Source organism: Lissotriton vulgaris, chromosome 5 (assembly GCF_964263255.1).
Source record: "Lissotriton vulgaris chromosome 5, aLisVul1.2, whole genome shotgun sequence".
NCBI classification, from domain to species: domain Eukaryota; kingdom Metazoa; phylum Chordata; class Amphibia; order Caudata; family Salamandridae; genus Lissotriton; species Lissotriton vulgaris.
In genome coordinates this window covers 80,277,901-80,304,751 of record NC_141693.1, presented here as the reverse complement: position 1 = coordinate 80,304,751, position 26,851 = coordinate 80,277,901, and the positions used below count along the sequence as shown (strand labels likewise).

At 45.4% G+C, this 26,851-nt stretch overlaps 1 protein-coding gene across 1 annotated transcript in view; it reads right to left on the bottom strand.

Moving 5' to 3' along the window:
- LOC147710247 (E3 ubiquitin-protein ligase TRIM39-like) overlaps positions 1–26,851 on the bottom strand; it is a 133,859-nt gene that overhangs the window by 81,423 nt on the left and 25,585 nt on the right. Inside the window, exon 3 of the mRNA XM_086920920.1 lies at positions 20,044–20,274. Coding sequence (XP_086777046.1) covers positions 20,044–20,274 — 231 coding nt within the window. The remainder of the gene's footprint in view (positions 1–20,043; positions 20,275–26,851) is intronic.

Genomic DNA, 26,851 nt, shown 5'->3' with positions numbered 1-26,851 from the left:
CTTATCAAAGACTCTCTTAGATAGTCCAGGTCTAAAGAAACGATGAGCTTCCCACAGATTCTCTCAAAGCTAGCTTTGCCTGTGGAAAAAACTCTTGACATGGGAGTTCACCAACAGATTCCATGAACACAGATGGTTTCTTCCTTATCCCCTGAACCATGGTTTCTGAAGGCAGCATCAAGAGCCTCCCTAGTACTGCCCCCTGCAAAGAAGTTCCAATCACAAGAGGGGTCAAGGGCAAGTACCTCAGCTCCATGCAGCCGCAGCGGGGATTTTTCCTTCGTAATCCTTCATTGGTTGAGTGAGGGCCAAACCTTCAAATTTCTAGTTAAATCTGACAAGACCACCAGCTTGCAGCTTGGACTTTTGCTTGACGCACCCATATGAGTGTCCCATTTTAAGCTCCTATTAAAGGACATACGTAGATATGTATAAGAATTCACTACTTCCACATTTCGGGAATTCAGGTACTGTTTAAAGTGAATTACTTTTTTCCCCCCAAATACCAGGACCTTGGTTTTCTCCAAATTAATTTTCAATGAGTTCCACCTGCTATACGCTGCCAGAGAATCCAGTTCTCTGCAGACCGGTCGGGGTATAATCCAGCAGATCCAAGTCGTCTCCATGCAGCGGACAAGGGATATGCGTCTTCCAAACTTTGGGGGGAAATTAATTTGTTATACTTATAGCTGCCAACAGATCTGCAAGAGATAAACTAAAAAGTCAGTGGGGTCAGACACACTATTGCCGGAGGCCATTCTGTATTGTGATTTTTTTAGGGATAACCTTCCATATTGATCAAGCCCAGCTTGTGCCCTTGTAGAGCTTGTAGTGCACTAAGGAGGTCGGTCGGGAGCTTCCAGGAGTCAAGTTTTCCCCAGGAGTCCCCCCAGTCTACTGTGTGAAAGGCTGTCCAGAAGTCAATAAACCAGCAACATAGCCTTTGGTTCACTTCAAGGGCCTTACAAATGATGGCCCAGTGAGCACAACAATGGTCTACGGTCGAGTGGCCTTCCCAAAATCCACCTTACTCGAGCGGTACGATCTTATGTTCATATGCCCAGTCATCCAACCGGGCAAGCAGGATTTTTGAGATCACCTTCACCGAAGGATCCAAATGGCAGATAAGTCTCCAATGTAAGGGGTCAGAACCATTCCTCTTTATAAAACTGGTTTCCCTATTGAACCCCTTCATAATGGGGAAAACATGGTGGCCAGTTGAAGCTATTCAACATAATAAAAATGTATTTATTTATTTTTGTGATTTATAAAGCGTGAGCATATGCCCGAGGGCGTCTTGGCGCTGAAAACTCGACTCATGCCTCTACCAATGTGATTACTACGTGATTTACTGGATCGCAAAAGGTCAGACAATACAATATTAAAAGCAATAATGCAGACAAAGCCCCCGGCTTCCGCCTCAGGGGAGAGACACGAAAATAAAAGGGAGTACACCCTTGCCCATCAGTCGCTATTGGACTCAATGAACACTGCCGGGATACTATCAGGACCTGCGGCTCTTGACAGCTTGAAACGATCAATTACCACCCTTACTTCCTTCACAGAAAACCAGGAGGAGGTCAGATTCTTATATTTAGGACTGAATGTAAGAGGAGGCCTACCTTCAAATCTCCCAAATGTGCTGCCCAGACATTCTCAACAATCATACACGTGAGGGTCCCCCAGGTAAGCCACATGATTTTTTTACCTTCAATATATTATCCCATTTGCTATGTTAGAAGGGGGCATTTTTGCCTTTAATCATTTGCTTGTATTGACTCTTTAGCCTTTGAAGCTCCAGTTTGAAATTACCATCTTGACGTAACCTAACTTGTTTAGCGGTCTCTCACCAGACTTTTCATTTGCTGACAGGCAAAATCAAACGAGCCCTTCCCATTAGTATGGCAGGTTACGCGTGACCGCCCATTTAAGATTTACACGTATGCAGGCCAACATATTAACCTAAAATCTCGATGAAACTACAAGATTCTGTTTTCTTGGCTCACCAAGAAAACATCAATGCTTTCTGCGAATTGATTTGCTTGTAAAAGTTCAAGATAGTTTGGGTCAAGGCGTATAAAACAGCGACAAGCATTGTTCAAACCAAGTTTAACCGCAGAGAGTGACATAGCACTAAACAAATTAATAACCTCCAATGTTTTATTATCACCTTGGTAGAAATTACGGTCAATACCCCTGCGGAGGCTCCACCCTCCCTCGTTTAGACCCTTTGCTGTACATAACTACAAAGACTTCCAACGTTTTATCTGCTCACAAACAGAACGTCTGAAGGAACAGAAAGATGAGGTTATATTCTTTTTTCCAGGTCACCGCTCTAAGACGGTCAAGCCTGTGAATGTTCCAACCTAGGATTCTCGGATCCAGACCGGATTCCTCACTCGATGGCCCACTTGGCCAGACCTCCCACGCCCATGTATGGGGGGAGCTGCATCAGGGGCAAATCTATTCCCTGCTCCCAATCTGGGACCACCTCCTGGTCTATTGATCTGTCATTTGGGAATACCACCCTCACATTCTTGGGGCCTATCTTGGCTTACTTTCATGTCAGCTGGCCACACCCTATGCTGGGGATATGATAGAATCTGCTACCACTGGCCGGGAGCCAGCCCTCCATGCAGATTTTCGAAAGTGGAGGCGTTTGAACCAGAGTCGAACATCTTGGGCTTCTCACCTATCGAACATCTGACCTCTGAGCCAGCGTTGGCGGGATTACCGTCTGCTTTTGCCACCAAAAGAGCGATGCAAGGATAGGAGAAAACCAGTCTTGATAGGTTCCCTCCCTTGCTCCAGACCTGGAACCCCACAGAGGCTCGATCAGAGGATATCCCAGAAAGCAAATACATTTGCTGAAAGATATTAAGAATTTTAGATCAATGCAGGGGGTGTAATTTTCTAACTTATTTTCCACGACCAATGACATCGAGCACCAGGACATGGGGCCTCGGTGCAAACTTAGTACAGTGACAGCAGTCACTATACTCTTCATTCTGGCTCCTGGTACGATAGGTTCCTTCTCCCCGGCAGGCACTGGGGTGGCTTTACGCGCAGTAGCACAAGCTTTTGTTGGCTGGGGGTTCTTAGCTGACTGTGTTTTTGCTTCGTCCTGAGAAGGAAGATCTGAGGTTTCTGTTCTACCGCCAGGCGGAGAGTCTTCCCTGCGGCCAGTTTGGGCCAAGTCACTCTTTTGTTGCCTGCACTCTTTTACCTCAACCTCTCTCTCCTCTGCCCACCCCTAGTTCTTGTGGTCTGCATGCTTATACCGCTGGGAAAGATAATAGCTCAAGGAGAACTTGGGAAGGGGGTGGATGTTCTGGCTTTTCCGGATTAACATTGGGTGTTTTGATATAAACTGAGCCCCACAAGTTTGTTAAAGCCCCTCCGCCTTCTGATGTGGTAGGCCTTTAAACAAAGCCTCCCCAGGATAAGATACCTTGGTTTCCATACCCTCCCTTGTCGCTTGCAAACCTTTATCAGGACTGCACAGCTCTGTCAGAATACCCTTCAGATACTTTGATTGAGCCTCCTGGTTTGAGCGAACACCCACCAGGGATCTGCTGTGATCCCAGGAAGCCACAGTAAGATCCGACCCGAAGCCTCCAGACCCATCGACCACCAATGAAGAGGCAGATATATTAAGGCAGGGTGGGGAGGAAGCGGTCCAGGAAAGGCGATCACAACTCTCCAGGAAGAAGACAGGGCTGTCACTGCCTCCAATGCAGGGGCCGCTCTGTGGAGCAGAATGCCCGACCAACTGCATGTGCAGTTTTGCACTTTTGCAACTCCTGCTTGTGTGAAGCTCCCGCCAGTCTCTAACTCACCCGGACAGCAGCAAAGAGGAAGGCGCGTGCTCCAGACTACCACAGCAGGGAGACACTCCCTGGAAAACACATACCCCAGAGGAGAAAAGGCAGGTGCCTGGGTGGAACCTGCATACAACCATTCTAGTGGGTCTAACCTTTAAGGCCCCGGGAGAAGCTGGCCTGATGGTCGGGAGGGTCACCAGGCACCCGAGTAAACAAAGAGATTCACCCGGGATCAGGGCTTCCAAAATAAGAAACATGGAGTCTAATTAACGAGTTTGTTGTTTCTCTGGGAAAGATTTTTGTACAATGTTTTAGACCTGCTTAAAAATCTGCACGGTCTTTTTAAAAAAGACACCCTAATGTGAATTACAATGCCTGTAGGTTTTAGTTAAATGTCTGAAATGTTCTTGTGAAAGGCAGTAGGCCTTTATCTATATTTATCAGTCTCCTGACCAAGCCCGCAGGCCTCACAGTGTTCATTGTGAAGAGCCATATCTGTGGTGAGAGTGGCCTGTGTGGGAGTATTTCTAGCTTGATATCCCAGAGCCTGAGATCATGCAGATTGCCAGGAGGCACCTCGAGATTGGATTGCTTGATGGGGTTAGTTCCCCTCTGTGAAGAATATTCAGGGTGACTGATCTGCACCCGGGTTATTCAGTGAGGAGGGGGTGTATATTGGTATTACCACCACGAACATCTCTGCTATAAACAGTTTTGTCTATTGTCTTTTCTGTTTACATGTCCTCTATATCTGTTATTTTGTACATTACTGAGCTGAGACCTTCAGGCTCGCATCACCTCTGGGAGGGCGTCTCGCTCGCCGCTGCCTTCAGTGTGAAGCGCGCGAGGGGGTGTGCTAGGGGTAACAATAGTATGAGGACCCCGGTATACCAGTGGTTAATGACGTCAGTTGGATGCCCCTGGGGCTGAGGCAAAACCAGGCTCTAACTGACCGTGCACCCCCTTCTGATGTCTCTTGTGTTCCTAACTCAGCCTCTGCACTAGCAGACATTCAGCAGTCTCGGCTGCTTATTATGAATATATCTCTAGCACACATAGGGCATTCTCGGCTCCACTTGCAGGTATACTATGAATCCATCTCTAGCACACATAGGGCCTTCTCAGCAGCACTTGCAGGTATATTATGAATCCATCACTAGCACACAAAGGGCAGTCTCAGCAGCACTGGTCAGTATATTACGAATCCATCACTAGCACACACAGGACAGTCTCAGCAACACTTGTTGGTATATTATGAATCCATCACTAGCACACATAGGGCAGTCTCAACAGCACTGGTGAGTATATTATGAATCCATCACTAGCACACACAGGACAGTCTCAGCAACACTTGTTGGTATATTATGAATCCATCACTAGCACACATAGGGCAGTCTCTGTAGCACTTGTCTGTATATTATGAATCCATCACTAGCACACATAGGGCCTTCTCAGCAGCACTTGCAGGTATATTATGAATCCATCACTAGCAGACATAGAGCAGCCTCGGCTGTCCTTGTAACTATATAATGAATCCATCACTAGCACACATAGGGCATTCTCTGCTGCACTTGCAGGTAAATTATAAATCCATCACTAGCAGACATAGGGTATTCTCAGCAGCACTAGCAGGTATATTATCAATCCATCACTAGCAGACATTGGGCAGTCTCTGCTGCACTTGTAAGTATATTATGAATCCATCACTAGCACATATAGGGCATTCTCAGCAGCACTTGTAGGTATATAATAAATTCATCACTAGCAGACATTTAGCAGTCTCAACAGTAATGCCGGAATATTGTGAATCTCTTGTTGCCTTGCAGAAATACTCTTAGCAGACCTTACCTGTAGATTAGGATGGACAGCTGGCATGCAGGCAACACCGTTGGCTGAAGTGTCCTTTATATTGGAATGGGTGAGTGACATGAATACAACACTTTAGGCTGATCTGACCTTTATACTGGGATGTGTGAGTGACATGCATTCAACACCGTAGGCTGAATTGACCTTTATACTGGGATGGGTTACTGGCATGCATGCGACACCGCAGGCTCAAATGAACTTTATATTGGGATGGGTTAATGGCATGCTTGCATACTGTGGGCTGAACGGACAATTACACTGGTGGAGAAGTGTGGCTCACTGGTTAGAAGAAGGCAACAACAAGGGTTTTGGCTTTAGCGCAGAAAGGCTACGCCAATATTAGAATGAACAAACAAAATGCCAGTACTGCGCAATTGATCATTAATTCAAACAATTGAGTTTGTGCTTTACTCAATTTCAAAGACCACTCTTTCAGTCCAGATTCTATCAAATCATATTAATTTATTTTGATTTTTCTTTCTTTCTTTGTATAAAAGTTTTAAAGTTTTTTACATAGAAAATGAAACAATGTCTAAGTAACTCCTACTTAGTCAAACATGATTATTATCAATATCTACGGAGGAACCAGGTTATTAGTGATGAGGGTAGTGTAGGGAGGGAGGTTTCTGGGGGAAACACACTCAAAAAGACTCAATACATTTATATTTAAGACAAAACATCGAATTGATAAACATGTGAAAGACACCAGACAAAAAAGATTTGGTCAGGGGAGGGAAAGGGGTGAAGTGAGGTAAGTGTGTGGTGGCCCTGCCCTAGTCCTATTTATTGGAGCAGGTACAACCCAATCCACTGAATGGAAATAAACAAAGTTTGCTTCAATCTAAAGTTAGACCATCAACAAATTAACATTTAGACTGTACAATGACGCAAGATTGGTCTAAATTTCTAGATGAGGGAGGTCGACGCGTTTCAAATCCCATAGAGTAGTGGGATTCTCTTCAGGACCAGATGAACATAATCCAGAAAACAAATTAAAAAGGTTGTGCTGTCAGTCAAACCACTGTGCAACTCTCTACTTAACATTCAGTCCAGCCATCATTCAGCTCATACCTGTACTTCTCTTGGTGTTAGTTTATCCCAAAAGGGGTGGAAATAAAGGTTGTTGTACTAAAATATTAAGAGAGAACGTTCAGGAGTCATCACACTCTAGTAAAACGATCTGTTATGAGAGAAGAAAACCTTTATGGTACTCACTTGAAATTTCTAGACTTTAACTCTTCAGTTTGTTCTAGTCAACAGACTATTGTGCCGTTTTTTGAAATGGAAAAGAAATCCGTGTGCTGAAGATGTTTTTTACATAAGAAAAGAGGGGGTACCTTAGTACTAGGTTGAGCCCATGGTAGTCTATCCTTTCGACACTACGCTGAAAATATACTTAGGTAATTGGCTCCTGTTTAAGTATTAGGTGCAGGGATACCGGGTGCTGGGTATACCTTGCTCTGCTAAAGAGCAATAGGTTCGGCGCTAAAGAGCGATCGGTTCCCCACTAAACCGATGACTAGTTTTTTTCTGAGAAAACTCGAAATATGCATTCACGTGAATAATCGAGCTTAAGCACTCTCAAAAGAGTCACGGAGGAACTTGTAGCTCTGTATTATAAAACTAGCTTTATTGTTACATTAAATCATGAGCTTTCGTGTTTCATGCTTTTGCTAAAGCCTGATTTAAAGCTTCCTGCAAGATTGTTTTAAAAAAAATCAAAACGGGTGGCAAGGGACTTCCACTTTAACTGTGGCATAGTTTAACTTACGGGTCTACCTCTATGCTTAAGTTGAATTGCACCTTGTTCTGATTATAAGTTCTTACCTCTAATTTAGAGCCAAAAAGTCCTCCGTGGGCGTCGCTTTCCTCGATTGGAACGCCGTATTTTTGTTCCGGTTTGGCCAGTTGAAATAAAGATCTCTTCCGGCTCGAAGGCATGCTGGGAGTTGTAGTTTAATATTAGATTCAGTAAGTTTTGATATTTCCTTCGTTTTCAGTAGGAATTTATTGCCATTACGATTATGGTTAATCGAGTTGCGAAGCTGAAAACTTTATATTAGAATGAAAAATCACTCCCAATGGGTGGTGAAGTGGCTGTCGTTTTTTTTTAAAACATGGTGTTATATTCATTCGGGCAAGCTCAACCTGGGTGAATCCTCAATCCGGTGGTGGTTTCTTCAGCAGTAAATTTTATTTTATCTTGCACATGAGTCAGAAGTCCTGGTTTAAATATCAAGTGGTTCTGTGTGTCCCCTCTAGATCAGTCAATCGAATCAGAATTGGTGTAGATCTTGGAGGGTCTTTCATGGTGCATTATCACATTCAGACATCTCATTTAAACCTCGAGTAGTAGTAAAAAGAAAGAAAAGAAAGATCTGAAACGTACAGTTTGTGTATCCACCTTCTGCTCATCATCCAACTTTTTCAAAAAAGTGATTCATCAACATTGGCATTTGATAAAAGATCTATATGTCCAATTTATGGAAACGCCACTCTTTGCCTTCAAAAAGGTCAAGAGCATTGCCAATCAAATTGTGCGAGCAGCCGTACCAAAAACAAAAGTCCCTACATTACGTGACTATGTAAACCTTCCTTCAATCACAGGACATAGGAAATGTGGAACATGCTTGCGTTGCAATTCCACAATTGAAGGTAATGTGTTCCAACATGAAGGTATATCATGGAAGCATTACCATTTCACAAACTGTAAAACACGAAACCTAGTCTATGGAATCCTCTGCCCCTGTAATAAGTTGTATATAGGGAAAGCCAATCAGGAAGCTAGACAAAGAATATAACAACATAAATCCAGGATAAAGAAAAAAGTTGTTACAGCACCTCTAGTACAACACTGGATTGATGAAGCACATGGGGACTCTGATTTAAGATGGACAATAATATCAAAAGTTGAATCTGACCTGAGAGGCGGAGACTTAGAGGCCAAACTAAGACAGCGGGAAGCAATGTTCATCTTGAAATTTAATACTACTACTCGAGGTTTAAATGAGATGTCTGAATTATACAACCTGTGCTAATGCACCATGAAAGACCCTCCAAGATCTACACCAATTCTGATTAGATTAACTGATCTAGAGAGGACACACAGAACCACTTGATATTTAAACCAGGACTTCTGACTCATGTGCAAGATAAAATAAAATTTACTGCTGAAGAAACCACCACCGGATTGAGGATTCACCCAGGTTGTGCTTGCCTGAATGAATATAAAACCCGTTTTTTTAAAAAAACGACAGCCACTTCACCACCCATTGGGAGTGATTTTTCATTCGAATATAAAGTTTTCAGCTTCGCAACTCGATTAACCATAATCGTAATGACAATAAATTCCTACTGGAAACGAAGGAAATATCAAAACTTACTGAATCTAATATTAAACTACAACTCCCAGCATGCCTTCGAGTCGGAACAGATCTTTATTTCAACCGGCCAAACCGGAACAAAGATACGGCGTTCCAATCGAGGAAAGCAACGCCCATGGAGGACTTTTTGGCTCTAAACTAGAGGTAAGAACTTATAATCAGAACAAGGTGCAATTCAACTTAAGCATAGAGGTAGACCCGTAAGTTAAACCATGCCACGGTTAAAGTGGAAGTCCCTTGCGACCCGTTTTGATTTTTTTTTTAAAAACAATCTTGCAGGAAGCTTTAAATCAGGCTTTCACAAAAGCATGAACCACGAAAGCTCGTGACTTAATGTTACAATAAAGCTAGTTTTATAATACAGAGCTACAAGTTCCTCCGTGACTCTTTTGAGAATGCTTAAGCTCGATTATTCACGTGAATGCATATTTCGAGTTCTCAGAAAAAATCTAGTCATCGGTTTAGTGGCGAACCGATCGCTCTTTAGCGCCGAACCGATCGCTCTTTAGCAGAGCAAGGGATACCCAGCACCCGGTATCCCTGCACCTAATACTTAAACAGGAGCCATTTACCAAACGTATATTTTCAGCGTAGTGTCGAAAGGATAGACTACCATTAGCTCAACCTAGTACTAAGGTACCCCCTCTTTTCTTTTGAAGAAAAAATCTTCATCACACGGATTTCTTTTCCATTTCAAAACACGGCACAATAGTCTGTTGACTAGAACAAACGGAAGAGTTCAAGTCTAGAAATTTCAAGTGAGTACCATAAAGGTTTTCTTCTCTCATAACGGATCGTTTTACTTGAGCATGATGACTCATGAACGTTCTCTCTTAATATTTTAGTACAACAACCTTTATTTCCGCCCCTTTTGGGATAAACGAACACCAAGAGAGGTACAGGTATGAGCTGAATGATGGCTGGACTGAATGTTAAGTAGAGAGTTGCACAGTGGTTTGACTGACAGCACGACTTTTTAATTTATGTTTTCCAGATTATGTTCACATGGTCCTGCAGAGAATCCCACTAGTCTAGGGGATTCGAAACGAGTCGACCTCCCTCATCTTGAAATTTAGACCAATCTTGCGTCATTGTACAGTCTAAATGTTAATTTGTTGATGGTCTAACTTCAGATTGAAGCAAACTTTGTTTATTTCCATTCAGTGGATTGGGTTGTACCTGCTCCAATAAATAGGACTAGTGCAGGGCCACCACACACTTTCCTCACTTCACCCCTTTCCCTTTCCATGTATTGAGTCTTTTTGAGTGCGTTTCCCCCAGAAACCTCCCTACACTACCCTCATCACTAATAACCTGGTTCCTCCATAGATATTGATAATAATCATGTTTGACTAAGTAGGAGTTACTTAGACATTGTTTCGTTTTCTATGTAAAAAACGTTAAAACTTTTATACAAAGAAAGAAAGAAAAATCAAAATAAATTAATATGATTTGAATCTGGACTGAAAGAGTGGTCTTTGAAATTGAGTAAAGCACAAACTCAATTGTTTGAATTAATGATCAATTGCGCAGTACTGGCATTTTGTTTCACTGGTTAGAAGAGGCAGACCTGGAAGCAGAGGTCAGCCCGGGACCAGGGTTCAATTCCCGGCTCGGCGTGGTCTTGAGTCCTAAAATGTCCATGGACTCGACAATTCTCGCTCCGGTGCCTACTCGATTCACGGGTTCACACTCTGCGACTCCGGGCAATAGCTTGCTTAATCTCCACAACGGCCCCTCGCGGCGGGATGCCTGGCTTTCACCTTGTGGATACCCTGCCGGGGTTCTCACAGGGGAATACCAGGACGGGTTCCCTAAGCAAGCGCTTAGAAACCGCTCGGCGATTTGCGCTATATAAATTCCTGTACATTTACATTGAGATGGGTTACTGATATGCATACAACACCGTAGACTGAACTGACCTTTATACGTGGATGGGTTCCTGGCATGCATGTGACACCGTAGGCTGAACTGACCATTACACCGGGATGGGTTAATGGTATGGACGCAACACTGCCGGGAAGAACTAACCTGCATATTGGGATAGGAGAGTGGTGTCCACACGACATTGAAAGTAAAATATAAAAGGATATTGTGAAAGTGTCAATAGCATAAATGTGCCTTATAGCCAGAGCTTACAAGGGCCCACCTAACTGAACTTGGAGATAAATCTTGCATTTTTGACCAGGAATTCCATTTGTTCATAACTACTATTGTCATTAAAACTAAGCGGATATTATACTCTACGATTCTGCTACTGAAATCCCTGCTTTTATGTGTGTTAATCTTCTGGTCCTGGACCCAGACACGGTCTTGTATGTTACATTCAGATTCAAAATCAACGATATAACGGAGGCTGTAAGATCTCTTTGGAATGTCCAGGTGGCCTTCCTGGAAAGCAAAGTACGGAACTCTCCAGGGTGCTGAATCCAGTGTTTCAACACATTCTTCAAGAGGTCACAATAACAGGTCAGGAGTCATCACTCTGGACTCAGAACAGAGGTATGATCAGCAGATCAGGAACAGGAGCTTCAAACAGATAATGCCCGGTTAGCTGAGGATAGGGAGAGGCACAGAGAGTAGACTTGCCGCCTGGCCAGTATTTTACCATCTTGTTCTATATTTTGAGGTCATGTAAAACTAACAGGGACAAGAATCTGTCACATCTGGAATTTTACCCTTTGGCTAATAAACTCTAAGTACCAGGTACATATAGAAATGAAGCGTATGTGAGAGCTGTTCAAATGAATTCTAAATGGCTACTAAAGCAAAAAGAAGGATACTTATAAACAAATGCTTAGGATTTTAACCAATTTATATTCAATCAATCAATCAAATACTTGTAGAGCGCACTACTCACCCGTAAGGGTCTCAAGGTGATTAGGGGGGAGATGGCGGTGGGGTGGGGGGGAGGCTCTTACTGGGCGAGCAACCAGGTCTTGAGGGGTCTTCTGAAGGTCAGGTGGTCTTGGGTCTGTCGCATACGGTTGGGGAGGGTGTTCCATGTCTTGGCTGCGAAGTGAGAGAAGGATCTGCTGCTGGTGGTCGTTCGGTGGATGTGTAGGACGGAGGTGAGGTAGGAGGTTGGCAGAGCGGGCGGTTCAGGGTGAGGAAGGTGAGTAGTTTGTTGAGGTAGGCTGGTCCGGAACTGTGCAGTGCTTTGTGAGCGTGGGTGAGGAGCTTGAAGGTGATCCTCTTGTTGACCGGGAGCCAGTGGAGGTCTATCGTGGGCAGTGATGCAGCTGTGGTGGGTTATTCAGAGGATGAGGCGTCCAGATGAGTTTTGTATGCGTTGCTGTCTTTTCTGGAGTTTGGCCGTGGTTCCCGCGTAGAGTTCATTGCCGTAGTCCAGCCTGCTGCTGACTAGGGCATGGGTAACCGTTTTTCTGGTTTCGGTGGGGATCTATCTGTAGATCTTACGGAGCAGGCGGAGGGTGTTAGAGCAGGAGGAGACAGCGTTGACTTGCTGAGTCATGGATAGTGTAGAGTCCAGGATGAATCCCAAATTGCGTGCATGGTTGGTGGGGGGACAGTGCCGCTCCCAGCATGGCCGGACACCAGGAGTCATCCCAGGCAGAAGGGATTGAGCAAAGGAGGAGGACCTCAGTCTTGTCAGAGTTCAGTTTCTGACGGCTGGTCTTCATCCATTCTGCAAAGGCCTTTATTCCCTAGTGGAGGTTGGATTTGGCGGTGGCCGGGTCCCTGGTGAGGGAGATGATCAGCTTTGTGTCGTCGGCGTACAAGATGATGTTGAGGTTGTGTGAACAGACTATGTTGGAGAGAAGTGCCATGTAGATGTTAAAGAGGGTACGGCTGAGGGATGATCCTTGGGGTACGCCGCGGTGATCTTGGTGGCTTCTGATTGGAAAGAGGGGAGGTGGACTCTCTGGGTTCTGCCAGTGAGGAATGAGGTGATCCAAGCCAGGGTTTTGTTGTGGATTCCTGCGGCATGGAGACGTGTGCGTAGGCTGTGGTGGCATATGTTGTTTAAGTCAGCCGAGAGGACCAGGAGGATGAGGCCCACGGTTTCGCCATTGTCCAGCAGGGCTCCTATGTCGTCAGTGGCGGTGATGAGGGCAGTTTTGGTGCTGTGGTAGCCAGATTGGGTGGAGTCCAGGATGTTGTTCTCCTCTAGGAAGCGGGTCAGTTGTCTATTGACAGTCCTCAATGACTTCGCTGGGAAAGGGAGCAGGGAGTTGGGACGAAAGTGCTCGAGGTCCTTTGGGTCAGTCTTGGGTTTCTTGAGTATGGCGTTTATCTCATCGTGTTTCCAGCTGTCTGGGAAGGTGGCGTCTCGAAGGAGCCATTAATGATCTTCCGGAGTTGGGGTGCGATGATGGACCTAACTTTGCTGAAGATGTGGTGGAGGCAGGGGTCAGATGGTGAGCCGGAGTGGATGGTGTTCATGGCTTTGATGGTGTAGTCGTCGTTGGCGTGGTTCCAGTAGAGCAGGAGGACGGTGTGTTCAGTGGGCGGTGAGTCTGGAGTTTCGGTGTCTGTCGGGGGGGGGGGGGCGGTCTGGGTGTCGAAGCTGCCATGGATGTCTGCGATCTTGTGGTGGAAGAAGGTGGCTAGGGAGTCAGAGTTCTTGCGACGGTGGGGTGTCATTGGAGCTGGAGTTGGGTTTGGAGAGTTCTTTCATGATGCTGAAGAGCTCTTAGCTGTTGTGTGCGTTGTTGTCGATGCGTTCCTTGAAGGAGGTTCTTTTTGGTGGTTTGAATGAGTTGGTGGTGCTTGCGGCTGGCGTTCTTGAAAGCTGGGTGGTTGTCTGGTGTTTGTTCGTGGTGCCATTTCTTCCAGAGTCTTCTGCACGCTTCGTGTTACTCCCCCTCCAGCCTCTTCCTCTGTACCTTATGTGCTGCTTTCCCATTTGATGTCTGGCCTCCCCTCATACGCTCCTTGTTGCTGCCTTCTCGCCTACCCCAGCTTTTCTCTTTTTATTTTTAACCTCCGCTCATGGCCCAGTTTCGCTGCAACATGTTTGCAGCTGGACTAGTGAGTGACTCTTCTTACTTGCAGCTAATCTGCCCAGAGAGTTGGGGCTGTGAGCAGAACATTCTACACCTTTATTTGATTCATCAAACTCCACGTTTCAGTTCTTTCTTTTTCATTACCTAGATTTTACTCATTTCTTTTCGCTTAGATTTTTTTTCTTGCTCGCTGACCCTCTCCTTATTTATTAAATCCTTACTCATCTTCAGCTTACTTCCTCAGTACCTCCTTCTCTCAGGCTTTCCTTTATTGATTCTCTCTTTATTTATCCCTTTCACTTATCTCATAACATAGTGCCTGGCATTCAGGTGACCCCATTCAAGTATTAGTTTACCATATCAGTTTCACACCCGTTCACCAAGCTAAACCTTACAACAACAAAAATGAATAATCACATAGGTGAAACCTATGCATTTACCAATCCATATTTTTTATGCAGCAATCTATACCTTAATCTGGGGCCACAAATAAATCCCAGTGAGTTTACAGTTACCTATTCTAAATACCAAGCTCACTGTTCATCCTAACAAGAGGTTGGTGCAGGCAACAATATGTCGCAACCTTCATTAGGAGAAAACTAAGTGCTGTCGAACAGAAATGTTTCCAAACTTCTGAGACAAGTGAGAAAGATGTTTTTTCCCCATTCTGAGACTTTGCCTCTCAGTATGTTAAATAGATGTATCTTGTTTTATCACATTTTGCTCCTTGGCCTCCTTGTGTCATGGTCACTAGAATTGCTTGGTGTGTTGCAACCTCCCCAACAAATGAAAATCCATACATAAAGAAACATTGGCTAGGCCAATAGGTCTCACCTTTGGGACCTTATAAATGTTTAGCCATGCAGCACATTATCATGGGTGCTGTGCTGGCAGGGATTGAAGACATAACAATGACTGCACACTGGCACATACAGTGATTCAGGAATATGTGTTTACCTCAAGAAACATTTATGGACAGATTCTAAGGTTTTTTAACATACTAACAAAAAGTCAAGTGCCTGGAGGCAAGTCAACAGCACTATAACATTCTGCGTGAGACTGCATCACTAGAGTTTTGAACAGCCTATGAAAAAAAGCAGTTAAGTACTTTCCAATGGTGGAGACGTCACATCTCTCCCTCCCCAGGTCTTTATTCACCAAGCACCCTTCTCCAGAGTTCCCCATTGAAAACGTTGCTCGCACCATCCATTTACCAGCAAGCCATCTGTCCCAGTCCCTGGGTATGGAAGCACTAGACATAGCAACAACAACAAAATGCTCCAACAACTCAATGCTCCTATTTGTTGGGTAGAGAGAAAACAATGATTAAACCAGGATGGCGTCGACATCACTTAATGTCTGCGCACCTAAAAACAAAAACGTTAACCTGAGCTTGTGTAATGAAGCCGGCTCTTTCCTAAAGCGCTCCCACCATCATACGTGAGAGTATTAAGAATGAGGAACTACCTCTGGGACCAGAGAAGCAGCACTGGCTAGAGAACTAAGAATGAGGAATTACCACTAGGAACAGAGACGCAGCTGCAGATCTGCCTCGAGGACTAAGAATGGGGAACTACCACTGGGAACAGAGACACAGCTGCAGCACTGTCTAGATTACTTAGAATGGAGGAACTGCTCTCAGGACCAAAGAAGGAGCTGCAGCACTGCCTAGAGGACTTAGAATGAGGACTTACCACTAGGAACAGAGAAGCAGCTGCAGCACAGTCCAGAGGAATAAGAATGAGGAATTACCACTAGGAACAGAGAAGCAGAACTGCCTAGAGGACTAAGAATGAGGAATTCTCACAGGGAAAAGAGACGCAGCTGCAGCACTGGCTAGAGGAATGAGAATGAGGAACTACCACTGGGACCAGGGAAGCAGCTGCAGGACTGCCAAGAGGACTAAGATTGAGGAATTACCACTGGGAACAGAGACACAGCTGCAGCACTGCATAGAGGACAAAGAAAGGGGAATTACCACTTGGAACAAAGACACAGCTGCCATATTTGTGACCAGATAAAGAACAAGACTTACAGCCCCTTTTTCAAAAATGGAGCAACGGAGCCATACGCGATTGAAACAATCCTAAAAACGAAAGACTAGGTGAAAGGGAGCTAGCAAGTAAAGTTACATTTCTAACATTCTAACTTTGTGAGTGCTTAACTCAATTTTCAGTGACCCAGACTCTGTAGATCATAAGAGAAAGCTAAGGTGCGAAGGGGAGAACACATGGAGAAAAGGTGGGTGGGAGGAGCAAGCAGTAACACTGGTCAGCTTCTCATGTTTGCAACATTTCCAGAACATGAGGCAGGCAATCAAGAAAAATAGTGCGTGAAACAAACTGAATAGGACAGAAATTAAATAAGCCCTGTAACAGGGCCAGTCACTCTGGAAGGGAACATCACACCAAAAAGAGACAGAGATGGGCACGATTTACCATTCAAAAGCAAGGAATTTAGAAAGGCAACCAGAACAACCAATAAGCGATGGGCCGGCTTGAACCCCATGTACTGAATACACCATGCCTTGCATTGGAGCGCATGTGCAATGCGTGGCTCAACCTAAAACGCACGCCTGTAGACAGACATTACAGCCATTGTATGCAAACACACAGACTCAAATAAAAAATAGACAATGCAGAACTGAGGGAGGTAACAAAGTTTCTGATGATGGAAAAGCTGAAAAAAAGCCTGCTTATCGAAATGACTTTAAAACCAATAAAAGTAATGAAACAAGCATTGGTTATGAATTCCATGTATTACAGAAAGAAAATTACAAAGAAAGCATTAAAAACCTGCAGGCATACACCTGCTAAAATGAAACTGTAAGAATAGTTTCCTATTACTACACAAAAATGCTCTTTAACGAGGACATAGAACAAGAGACGTTACTGAGTCTTAGACAGCAATAACTGATATTCCAGTGCTAGACATCAATACCATGCTGAAACTAGATTGTACCATAGCTGAAGCATATAAAACCCGGAACTGCATCTCTCACGGAAAACTGTAGGCTCTGATGGGGCTCCACCTCTTTCCATACATCGGTTAACGAAATGTCAACAAGGACTCAGACTACCTTCTGCAACTCCTTTCTAAACATTGAGAATGTACAGTCTACAATGAAACCATGATGTAATCTATAATTTAACGTAACATAGAATTTATTTGGCTCTAATTGAGCAATCGCATTTTAAAATGTGTACGGGATTGGTTGTAACTGCAACAAATGATGGACGGAATCCTGAATGATTCAAATATTTTCCCCCAATCAAGAGATCTGGGTTAAATCCATCGCATTCTGTCCATCATTTGTTGTAGTTACAATTTTCGCCCTAAGTAGGACGGGTATGCCCAGACGTGCGCCCCTTGCTCACTAGGCCACTGGATTCAGGCTATCCTGGCTGATGAAGGGTGACATACCTCGAAACCGGTCCTAGGATGCTTGTTTACGGTCCAGGGAGGACCTGGCTTGGCAGTTCGGTCTGGACTGTTCCCATGAGGCACAGGGTCAAGACTGATTTGCATATGGCTGGGTCCAAACAGGGGTGGCGTGGTCAGCAAAACAACAATGGATTTAACCCAGATCTCTTGACTGGGGGAGAATGTTTGAATCATTCTGCATTCCCCCCCATCATTTGTTGCCGTTACGGAATTGGTTGTAAAACCCAGAACATAATACACAGGCATACAAGAGAACATCTGGAAGGTGATTAATGATAGACATACCCCCACAAACAATACAGCCCCCGTTTATCAGGTCTGTTGATACCAAAAAGTAATTTAACTAGAATTCTAGATACATTTAGCTTTTGCCAAATTAGTTCTAGCTAACATCCAACCCCCTTTGACATGTACTACAATAAATATGCAAGATTTGGGCTGGAAAGTGAAAATTTCTGAAACTGAATTTCATCACAAAGGGCACAAGAAGAAGAGTGTGGTGTAGGAACTGATAGGTTCACAGGCGCGCATAGCCTGTGGAGCAAAAGCCACCAGTTCCCTAATCCTTATTTTTTTTTAAGCAAACCATGGACTGAAAAGACAGTAATACAGATTATTCTATTGTCGCAAGAACAGGAGGTCTAGCTATTAGTGAAGAAGTTCAAAGAAGAAGCTGTGAATACCCTTAGTAGACCAAAACTCCTAGAGTGATTCAATTCATACTGTGCACCTTCACAAGTGTTTATTCTATCTTGCAGGAAGTACACTCCATAGCGGTTGTGTAAAAAGGTAGATTCATGATGAGCGGGCATGGTCTGTTGCTAACAATGCTGTACCAAAAGGACTCCTTTGTTTTCTATTATTTTTGTTCTCTACTCAGACAAGGAAGTAGTAGATAGCCTTGTGATCATTTAATGAGAGAACTGTGGCTTGCCAGACACAAGGATTATACCAAGCAAACCAGCTGTGCCCTAACTTGTACACATCTTAGTCAGCACCCACACATTCAAGCGAAGAGCAATAAACAAAATTAATCCTCTTGAAAGAAATTAGTTATCGAGCAAATGTGAGCATGCAGAAAGAAAAAAAAGTGTATTCACTGCAAAAAAAAAACAAAAAAAAATACAAACATTCATCTTAGAATAAGCATTCGTTTAGGATGGGGTGAAGCCACAACTGTCAGTGAATGGTACCTCTGAGGTAGGGTGCTTTGCCATCTTTATCTCCCACCTGCGTGTACGACCCCTCTTTCTTTCCTCTTTATAAATGATTTCACAACATAAAGGAGAAGGTGTACCTCGCTGCATGGAGTCTATGCTCTACAAAACGGCCTTCATGTAGTTATAACGATGTTGATAGCCTCGTGTGTGAGGTCTATCCTCTAGGAAACAGGCCTTGATGTAGTTACAATGATAAAGATATCATATGCAGGGCCGGACTGACCATAGCGGGCACCGGGCAATCCCCCGGTGGGCCACATGGGTGGGGGCCGGTTTTGCACCCCTGGGGGCCGTTGTTATAGGGCCGTTTTTGCAGGGTAGCTGAAAAATCGGCCCTGTACCAAGATTGGTCGAAACCCGGCCCCGGCAAAGAACTCGGCGGCACCTCCAACCCCCTCGAGTGGGGGAGGGGGGGCGGCCGAGCACTTCGCCAGGGCCGGTTGTGGTTCCCAGTCCGGCCCTGATCATATGTGGGTTAAAAGTAAAGCATGTGTGCGACTGCTCGTTCCAAGGTGCTTATAAAAAAATATTTTTAAAACCATCGATCTCGGAGGGGCAGTCAAGCAGTGATTTGGTGGCGAGAGACAAATTAAGAAACAAGGCACACAAGTAGCGTGCGCGTCGCTGCTCGTTCAAGAGGCAATACTCCATGGGAGTTAATGAGAGAAAAAGTAGGACATGCACTAACTTTTAGCCATTTGTAGGCTATCATGTTTTAATGACACAGGCAAAAGACAATGCAAAGTGGTGGGAGGAGTTAGACCCCACAAAGTACATACAAAAGGTCACCTGACAGTGCAAGCACTTGTAGACGCGACCTAAAAAAATTACTAGTCTTTATATTAAAGAGGGTGTGGTAAAAGACTCTGGAATCGGTCCTCTTCAACCAGGTTATTGAACCACCATGACCAAAGCTCTCCACTAGACCAGAACATCTGCTGGAGCTACCAACCAACTGCCGTTAGCCACCGCAGGCTCAGCATTCCGAAGTCAGGGACAAACCACTGGAATGGGGGTGGGGGATTTGTCGCTGCATATAGGGGTGATGTAATACATAAAACATGGAAGGCGGATATAAAAGATAGGTCATAGACATGTATGTGACACTGTAGAACGTCACTGTTTTGCAGTGTTTATATATTGCTTTGGAATCACAGCACAAAAGGGGGCAGTGTAAACAATCTGTCTGTATATCGATGGCCGCTGTCAGAGTGCATGGGGGTCACAGTGCATTGTCCCAGTCAGGAGGTAATGTGTATTACCCGCACACATTTAATGCTGCATGCAAATTATGAATATTTCTTCTTATCCTTGTATATATCAAACAGTGTCTCACCTTCACTAGTTCCCTCGCTGGCTCCTCACACTTCTTTTCGATCTCTTTTATTAGGGCATTGAGAGAGGTGATTTGATTGGACAGTTTGGTGATATTTGCATTTTCTGCCATGATGATTTTCTTCTCCATCTCCTGTAGTCTCCTGTGCAGTGTTTGCTCATTTTCTTTCAGAAGTTGCCGCAGTTTTTCAAACTCAGATTCAATTTTCTGCTTTTCAGTTCTTAACTTGTCCTGTGAGAAGCAAAGAAATGCTGGTTAGATATTATGAAGCTTCCAACTAATGCTGCCATCCTTTCGGTGAGAGTTGTGGGAAGGGGGGGGGGACCGGAGGTTCTTTCAAACTTCAGAAAATTAAAGTGCTTTTCCTCATTTCTGAACGGCAGACTCTCAAGTATCTTCCTTCTACCATCTTCCGCCCGTCCTCACAGACCCTTCACAAACCATAGAGAGGTCAGAATTTGTAAAGCAGCAAGAAAGTTCCCTCCATGGAGAAAACACAAGAGAGAGAACTCACCGCAGGCAGAGACAGTCAAAGACCCAGAGACAGACTGAGGGGAGAGACTGGCTGAAGTCAAGTGTGAGCAAGTGTGACCGACACATGAGCATGTAAAAGAGGTGGAGCCAGGCAGTTTCAGCACTTGGGATGGAAGACAGGAGATTTGAGGGGCTGGGGAATAACCCCATGTTGCCAGGACACTGGCTGTGCAGAATACATTGTGACATTAACCCATTATATCCCTCATTTAGTAGGATTAGGTGGGTTATTTCACATTTAAAATTAGACCCAACATCAATTGTTCCGCTGGCAATTGAGAATTATCATATATATCAGTTACTGCACCAGTGACTGCAGGTAGATCACAAATTCCAAAGATGATGGACGAGGAGGTTGGTCAGACATCTCATCCTATCCTAGGGCAGGAGGGTGTGAGTTTTCAGGTGAAATACATTTCACTGCAGCAGGAATAGGAGGGTATCAGCTGTTGAGAGAGGTATGTCTCTCTGTTGTCACCATGAAGAACTGGACTCAGAAATACTGTGGAGTTTGTTATGTCTCCACTCCTGGTAGAGGGTTGTGCTGATGTGCTGTGTCACTAGTATACAAGTAAAGGGCTGTGCAGTGTCACTAGTTACAGATATAAGTTTGAGCTCTAGTGTGATCACTAATATACAGGTAGAGGGTTGTGCTCCTGTGCTGCATCATTAGTATACAGGTAGAAGGTGTTGCTCCTGTACTGTGTCACTAGCATACAGGTACAGCGTTGTGCACCTGTATATATCACTAGTATAAATGGGGAGGGATTTGCTCCTGTGGTGTGTCACTAGTACACAGGTAGAGGGTTGTGCTTCTGTGCTGTGTCACTAGTATAGAGGTAGAGGGGTGTGATCCGGTGGTGTGGCACTAGTATATAGGTGGAGGGTTGTGCTCCTATGCTATGTCACTAATATACAGATAGAGGGTTGTGCTCCTGTGCTGTGTCACTACCATACAGTTAGAACGTTGTGCGTCTATATATGTCACTAGTATAAAGGTGGAGGGTATTTCTCCTTTGGTGTGTCACTAGTATACAGGTAGAGATTTGTGCTTTTGTGCGGTCTCATTACTGCTTCGGGACAGCTCATGACAGCCAGGTGGAGAGATCTCACACTTCCTTGTGCCCCTGTTTATGACACTCCTGCTGAAGCCGGCATCATTGCGGCCTCCTGCGAGTGTCATCACCTTGTGCAATGCCTGTGTCTGAGAGACATCCAGAAAATGTCAAGAGAATTAAACCAAACCGGGTCCAAAGCACTGGAGAGCTGATCTGCATCCCCTCACTATAAAATGAGTATAATAAGTCAGACTCAACCCCCCACACACTTTTATTAAAACTACAAGTTAGTCTTGACCAAGGGATGCTATAAATAGTACTCAGAGGCCTGCTGTGTGCCGATGGATGGAGTATGCATAACAGACAGTCTCTCAGATGTGAGGGGACATCACCTGAAGGCTGCTCTTCTTGATAATACAGCTGAAGCGCCTCACACCTAGAGGCCAGCCCGGTGAGAGGGAAAGAGCCAGGCACTGCAGCAGTACAACCTCTCCAGGGTGATTCTCATGCAGCATATTTCCAGCATGAGAAACACCCAGAGAAAGCTGACTGCCATTCAGAGAACAGCCAGGAGACATCTGTGTTGTGTGGGGTCTTCCAGTCTCCAGAGCAGTTTCCGGTGGAGACAGCGAGCGACACAGGTGATGCAGCCAAGATGCACTGCGAGAACCCTCTCAAGTGACCCTCACTGATCTCATGGGGTCTTACCCTTCTTACTAAAGGAAGTTCTACTCCCTTTATTTATCCGGTGGCACTGAAACCTTCGGGCCACTGTAGACTTAACTTTCCTACTTGGTCCTGACAAAGCGCTCTGGATTTCCTCCTGAGACCATAAAAGTGCGAAACAAGTTGACCAGAACATATGCCCATTAGGGACATATGGTTGTCCAAGCTACTAAAGGACATAATACCCCTTAGAGGTGGTCACTGCCATGACTGAGCACTCGTCTGCAACTGGTCTGGGCGGCCACAACTGTCACATACTAGTGTAGCAGTGCAGGACTGCTGAACTGACTATCGCTAGCAGTCCTTCACCTGAGTGAGGCTGCCACTACAGCTCCACACAACTGAAACTGCTGCGAAAGCAACGGGTCCGCCGAGCATGCCCGCCAATGCCATCAAAGCCATACCTCCACCAAAGAGGCAGAGAGAAATCTGCAATCCAAGCAATTTGTCTGTGTGAACTCTTGAGGAAAAAGAGATTGAAATGTTCTGCACATGAGCCGGTATGGTGATCTAGAGCAAGTGCACCTTTGTCCTGGAATAAGGCCTACACCTGTATGACATCCCGAGGACCGTAGACATTAAAACTCCAAGAGAGGGAAGAGGGCACCAGAGGAGGTTTTGCGTCTTTATGGAGATTGTACAATGTTGTAGGAAGGTGGATATCTGACTATGGTTACCCCCAACCTTTTTGCCTGGTGTTTAGCTGGTTTTTGACATAGTTGGCCTGGGATCCTGCTATTCAGGGCCCCAGGCTAATTGCTCTCTCCTTAAAATGGACTCCATGTACCTTAGGTGCATACACAATTGGAACTGGTTCACCTTATTGGCCCCTGTAACAGTGTACCCTAAGTACCCAGGGCATAGGTGTTTCCAAGGCCTACCAGGGGCTGCAGCATGTATTGTGCCACCCCTGGCCTGGCCTCCATATTTGACACAACTGGCTGATCACTCAGCTGGGGTAAGTAGGTGTAATCACCTCTTACTTAGATATAGAATCCCTATATCTAACCCTAAACTGGACACATACGTTCCTATCAGCCACTCCTATTGAAGGCCTCTTCAATCCTGGAGGCAGAGTGCTTGGAAATGTGTGAGATGGCGCTCTAGCATGAGCTGAGCCTGTCTGCAGCTGTCGGGAACCACTCCCTTAGCTGTTCCGGGATATTGCCATACCATATACTCTTAAGTGCATTATAATCCTCACGGTTATATGCTAACTTTGGTTTGGCTTTATCAAAACATGTCCAGTAAGGCGTCATACGATTTGGAATACTATCCCCTCGACAGTTCTGTAGACGGGGATAGCATTCCACCCTTCTAGAGGGACACGACATGTGTGTAGCCTTAACCCCGGTTAAAGTTAACCAGAGCCTCAGCATCACAAAATGGATGCTGCCACCACAGACACAAGTCTGACCTCCTGCTGCTGGGAGTCCTTCCAGCGAGGGAGGCTTGGACGAAGGGTTTCCTGCCTTGGGAGGTTCGAGCACCACCCCAGACAGGATTTTGTGTATTGGGTAGGACAGGGCTGAATAGATTGAGACATGCCCGGGGCACACAGGGTGTCCCCGTGCATAAGCCAGTCCAAACCGGTCCTGGGACTTTCCAGACCCAGGCCTGGCGAGGAGCTGGACAAAGGAAAGGGGGTGTAACCGCTCCCCTTCCTGGTCCCACCCAGAGGAGGGACCTAGCAGGTGATCCACCCCTCAGATTGGGAATAAGAGTGGGAGCAGTGCCAGAGCACCTCAGATCATCCTGAATCAACTTGAAACTAAGAAGACGACTGGACTTCGACATTCTGCTGCACAGAAGACTGAAGAGCATCTCCCTTGTGGCCTAGGAGTGGCCACCCTGTGAACACAGGCACCAACCAGCGAATCGACGTCTGCTTTGCCGCCGCCTCCCGCCGGAGCCCGAGCCCAGAGCCTGACAAGACCCAGACTCCCAGACTTCTCACAGCCCGATCCACAGTCCCTGCAAAGAAGGGACCCGTGGAGGCACCGAGAGACGTGGGACCGGACATCTTGGAAGACACCCGAAGAGCTGACTGCGCAGCATCAGAGGCATCCTCGACGTTGTGCTTTGGGGATTGAGAACCCCCACCAGGGAGCAGCCCTTGCACCGAAGATCAGCCCCCCAGCATCTCCACGAACTGCGTGGGGCCCTTTTGCATTGTGCCACTCGACGCGCCATCCCGGCCACTAGCCACGTGGTCAGCGGCCATCTTGGCGACGAAACCGACGAACTACACTGCGGGTCTGGTTGCTCCAGACTTGCCCTAGCTCCTGTAAAAAGGAGCACCCGCTCTGACCTTGCTGGTCCAAGTAACAAGCCTCTCTCAAATCCTGCGTGGCTTGCATTAGCCAAGGCCTGTTTGCTTCAATCAAATTGCCGACACCGCCAACAGCGAGAAGCCTGCGTGGGACAGCTCGTGACAGACTCCTGGACGTCCTCGACCCCCGGTGTCCACGTGGCTGCAGAGAGAAGCTACACCTCAACGCCTGTTTGCACCCGACATTGCCTGGTTCCAATCTGGTTCCACGGTAGTCACTGGCTAGTGACTTTGAACATTGTCCCCTCTGCTTTCAGGTCTTCACATCTTCAGATCCACCCTTGGATCCACCGGAACTCGTCACATCGAGCCGCCTGCAGCATCTTCAGCTCCAAGCACCATCGACCAGCGTGACGAAACCAGACACTACTTCGACCCTGTGCACCCGCTTCCTGTGGGTGAGGTAAATCAGCAACGCCGGTGTTCCTAAACTGGTACACACCTCTAGGGCCTGTGTCTCAAGTTTCAGCTTTCTAGGTCACTCGGAAGGTTCCGAACTAACTAACTTTCTAACTTTTACTCACCACAGACTTTGTATTGGTGAGTATGTGCACTTAAAACACTGCACCCGAGCTCCGCGAGCCTTTCCCGACTTAGTCACTGCTAGTCCCGAACAGCTCCAGCGATTCCCAAGGCCCTAGGCCCGTTTCCTTTTAGATTCGTATCTCTTATACCACTCTTAGTATATGGTTTAGGTGGCCGCTAGGGCTCATCCATATTGTGCAACTTTTGTGTATTTTAAACTGTCTTGTGATTTAACGCTTGCGCTTCTGTGCTCATAAAGAGTGCAGGATATTTTATAGTTAATAAATCAATATATATTTTCAATATATATCTGTGTGGTGTCCCTTTCATTTGGTATTCAAGGGGGTTGTGTATGGTAATACAGCTGGCTTCACATGCCTTTCAGAGTTTAGCCTAAGACTGCTTTGTCCACGTTACCACTAGGATAACTGGTCTATAAGGTTGACTTAAAACCGATCATCATAAGGTTGTTTGGACTGATACAAGGTGGTTCCAGAATTGGAAACATCATATATCAGGCCAACTTCTCACAAATGTAACCATGGAATTGTGACTTTATTAAACTGTTTGATATTTCATTTTTCTGTGAACTCAAAGATCTTTCTTCCTAGCTAAAGTTAAGCAATGAGCTAGAAATGACATTGTGTTGGTTGGCTGCTGAGTTCTGAGTGAATGCCCCGCCCTCTGTCTTCATGAGAAGCCTTTGACTGCTCGATCTCGCTATCCTGCGAGTCAAGTGCAGAAAGGGATGTCGTTGGCCCACTTTGCAGAGCCACAGTAGGACAGACCCCTGGATATCAGAGGCAAACCACCTCGGAGACCATCCACCTCTCTCTGAGCTGTTCAAATGAGGTCTGGCTGTGCGAAAACCCTGAGCCTGGAGTGCAGAGCTCTGATCTGGTGCACAGTGTTTTACATCAATGAACGGGCACTCAGCTGTCAATACTATCAGGAGGTATAGCGACAAGTGAGGTAACAACCACTAAATAATGCAGTGTGCATTAGTAAAATCACTTCACGAAAATTGCAAGAGAGTTTTTCAAATACTATGACATGTTTATGCAATGACACCCTCCTAAACTTAAGCATCATAGACACACCTGATGAAGTTTTAAATATCACAACCAGGGTGTCTGAGCAGTGATAAGTGCGCACTGTTGCTGATGCGGAACAAGGCAGCCCGGTCTTCCCGGCGGAACCAGGGCATATGTCCTAGTTCTCTTGGAGTGCGACATTTAGCTTCGCCCAATCACTGTAACAGCCGTTTTATGCAGGCATAAAGTATGACAAATCGAACTGTGGCCAATTTATGAAACTGTTGCAGAAAAACCTTGCAATGGGGGTTGAGCTGAGCAGATACTGTCTGAGAACAGAGGCTAAAGCTGTGTTGTGCCTCGATTCCAGAATTACAAATGCATATCTCCGGAAGAAGGGAAGGGATAGGTTTCGAAAAAATGTCAAGATTAAAGAGCATCTGATTTGAAACTAATTAACAACTGTTAGGTAGAACCGTTCAGGGGTGCGCTCAATATGATGGAATTCTATTTTATGACAAGAAGTTAAATAGATGACATACATTCTAAATGTTAGTGATGCTAATGTACTGTACTTTTTCAAAAATGCCAATAAAAAT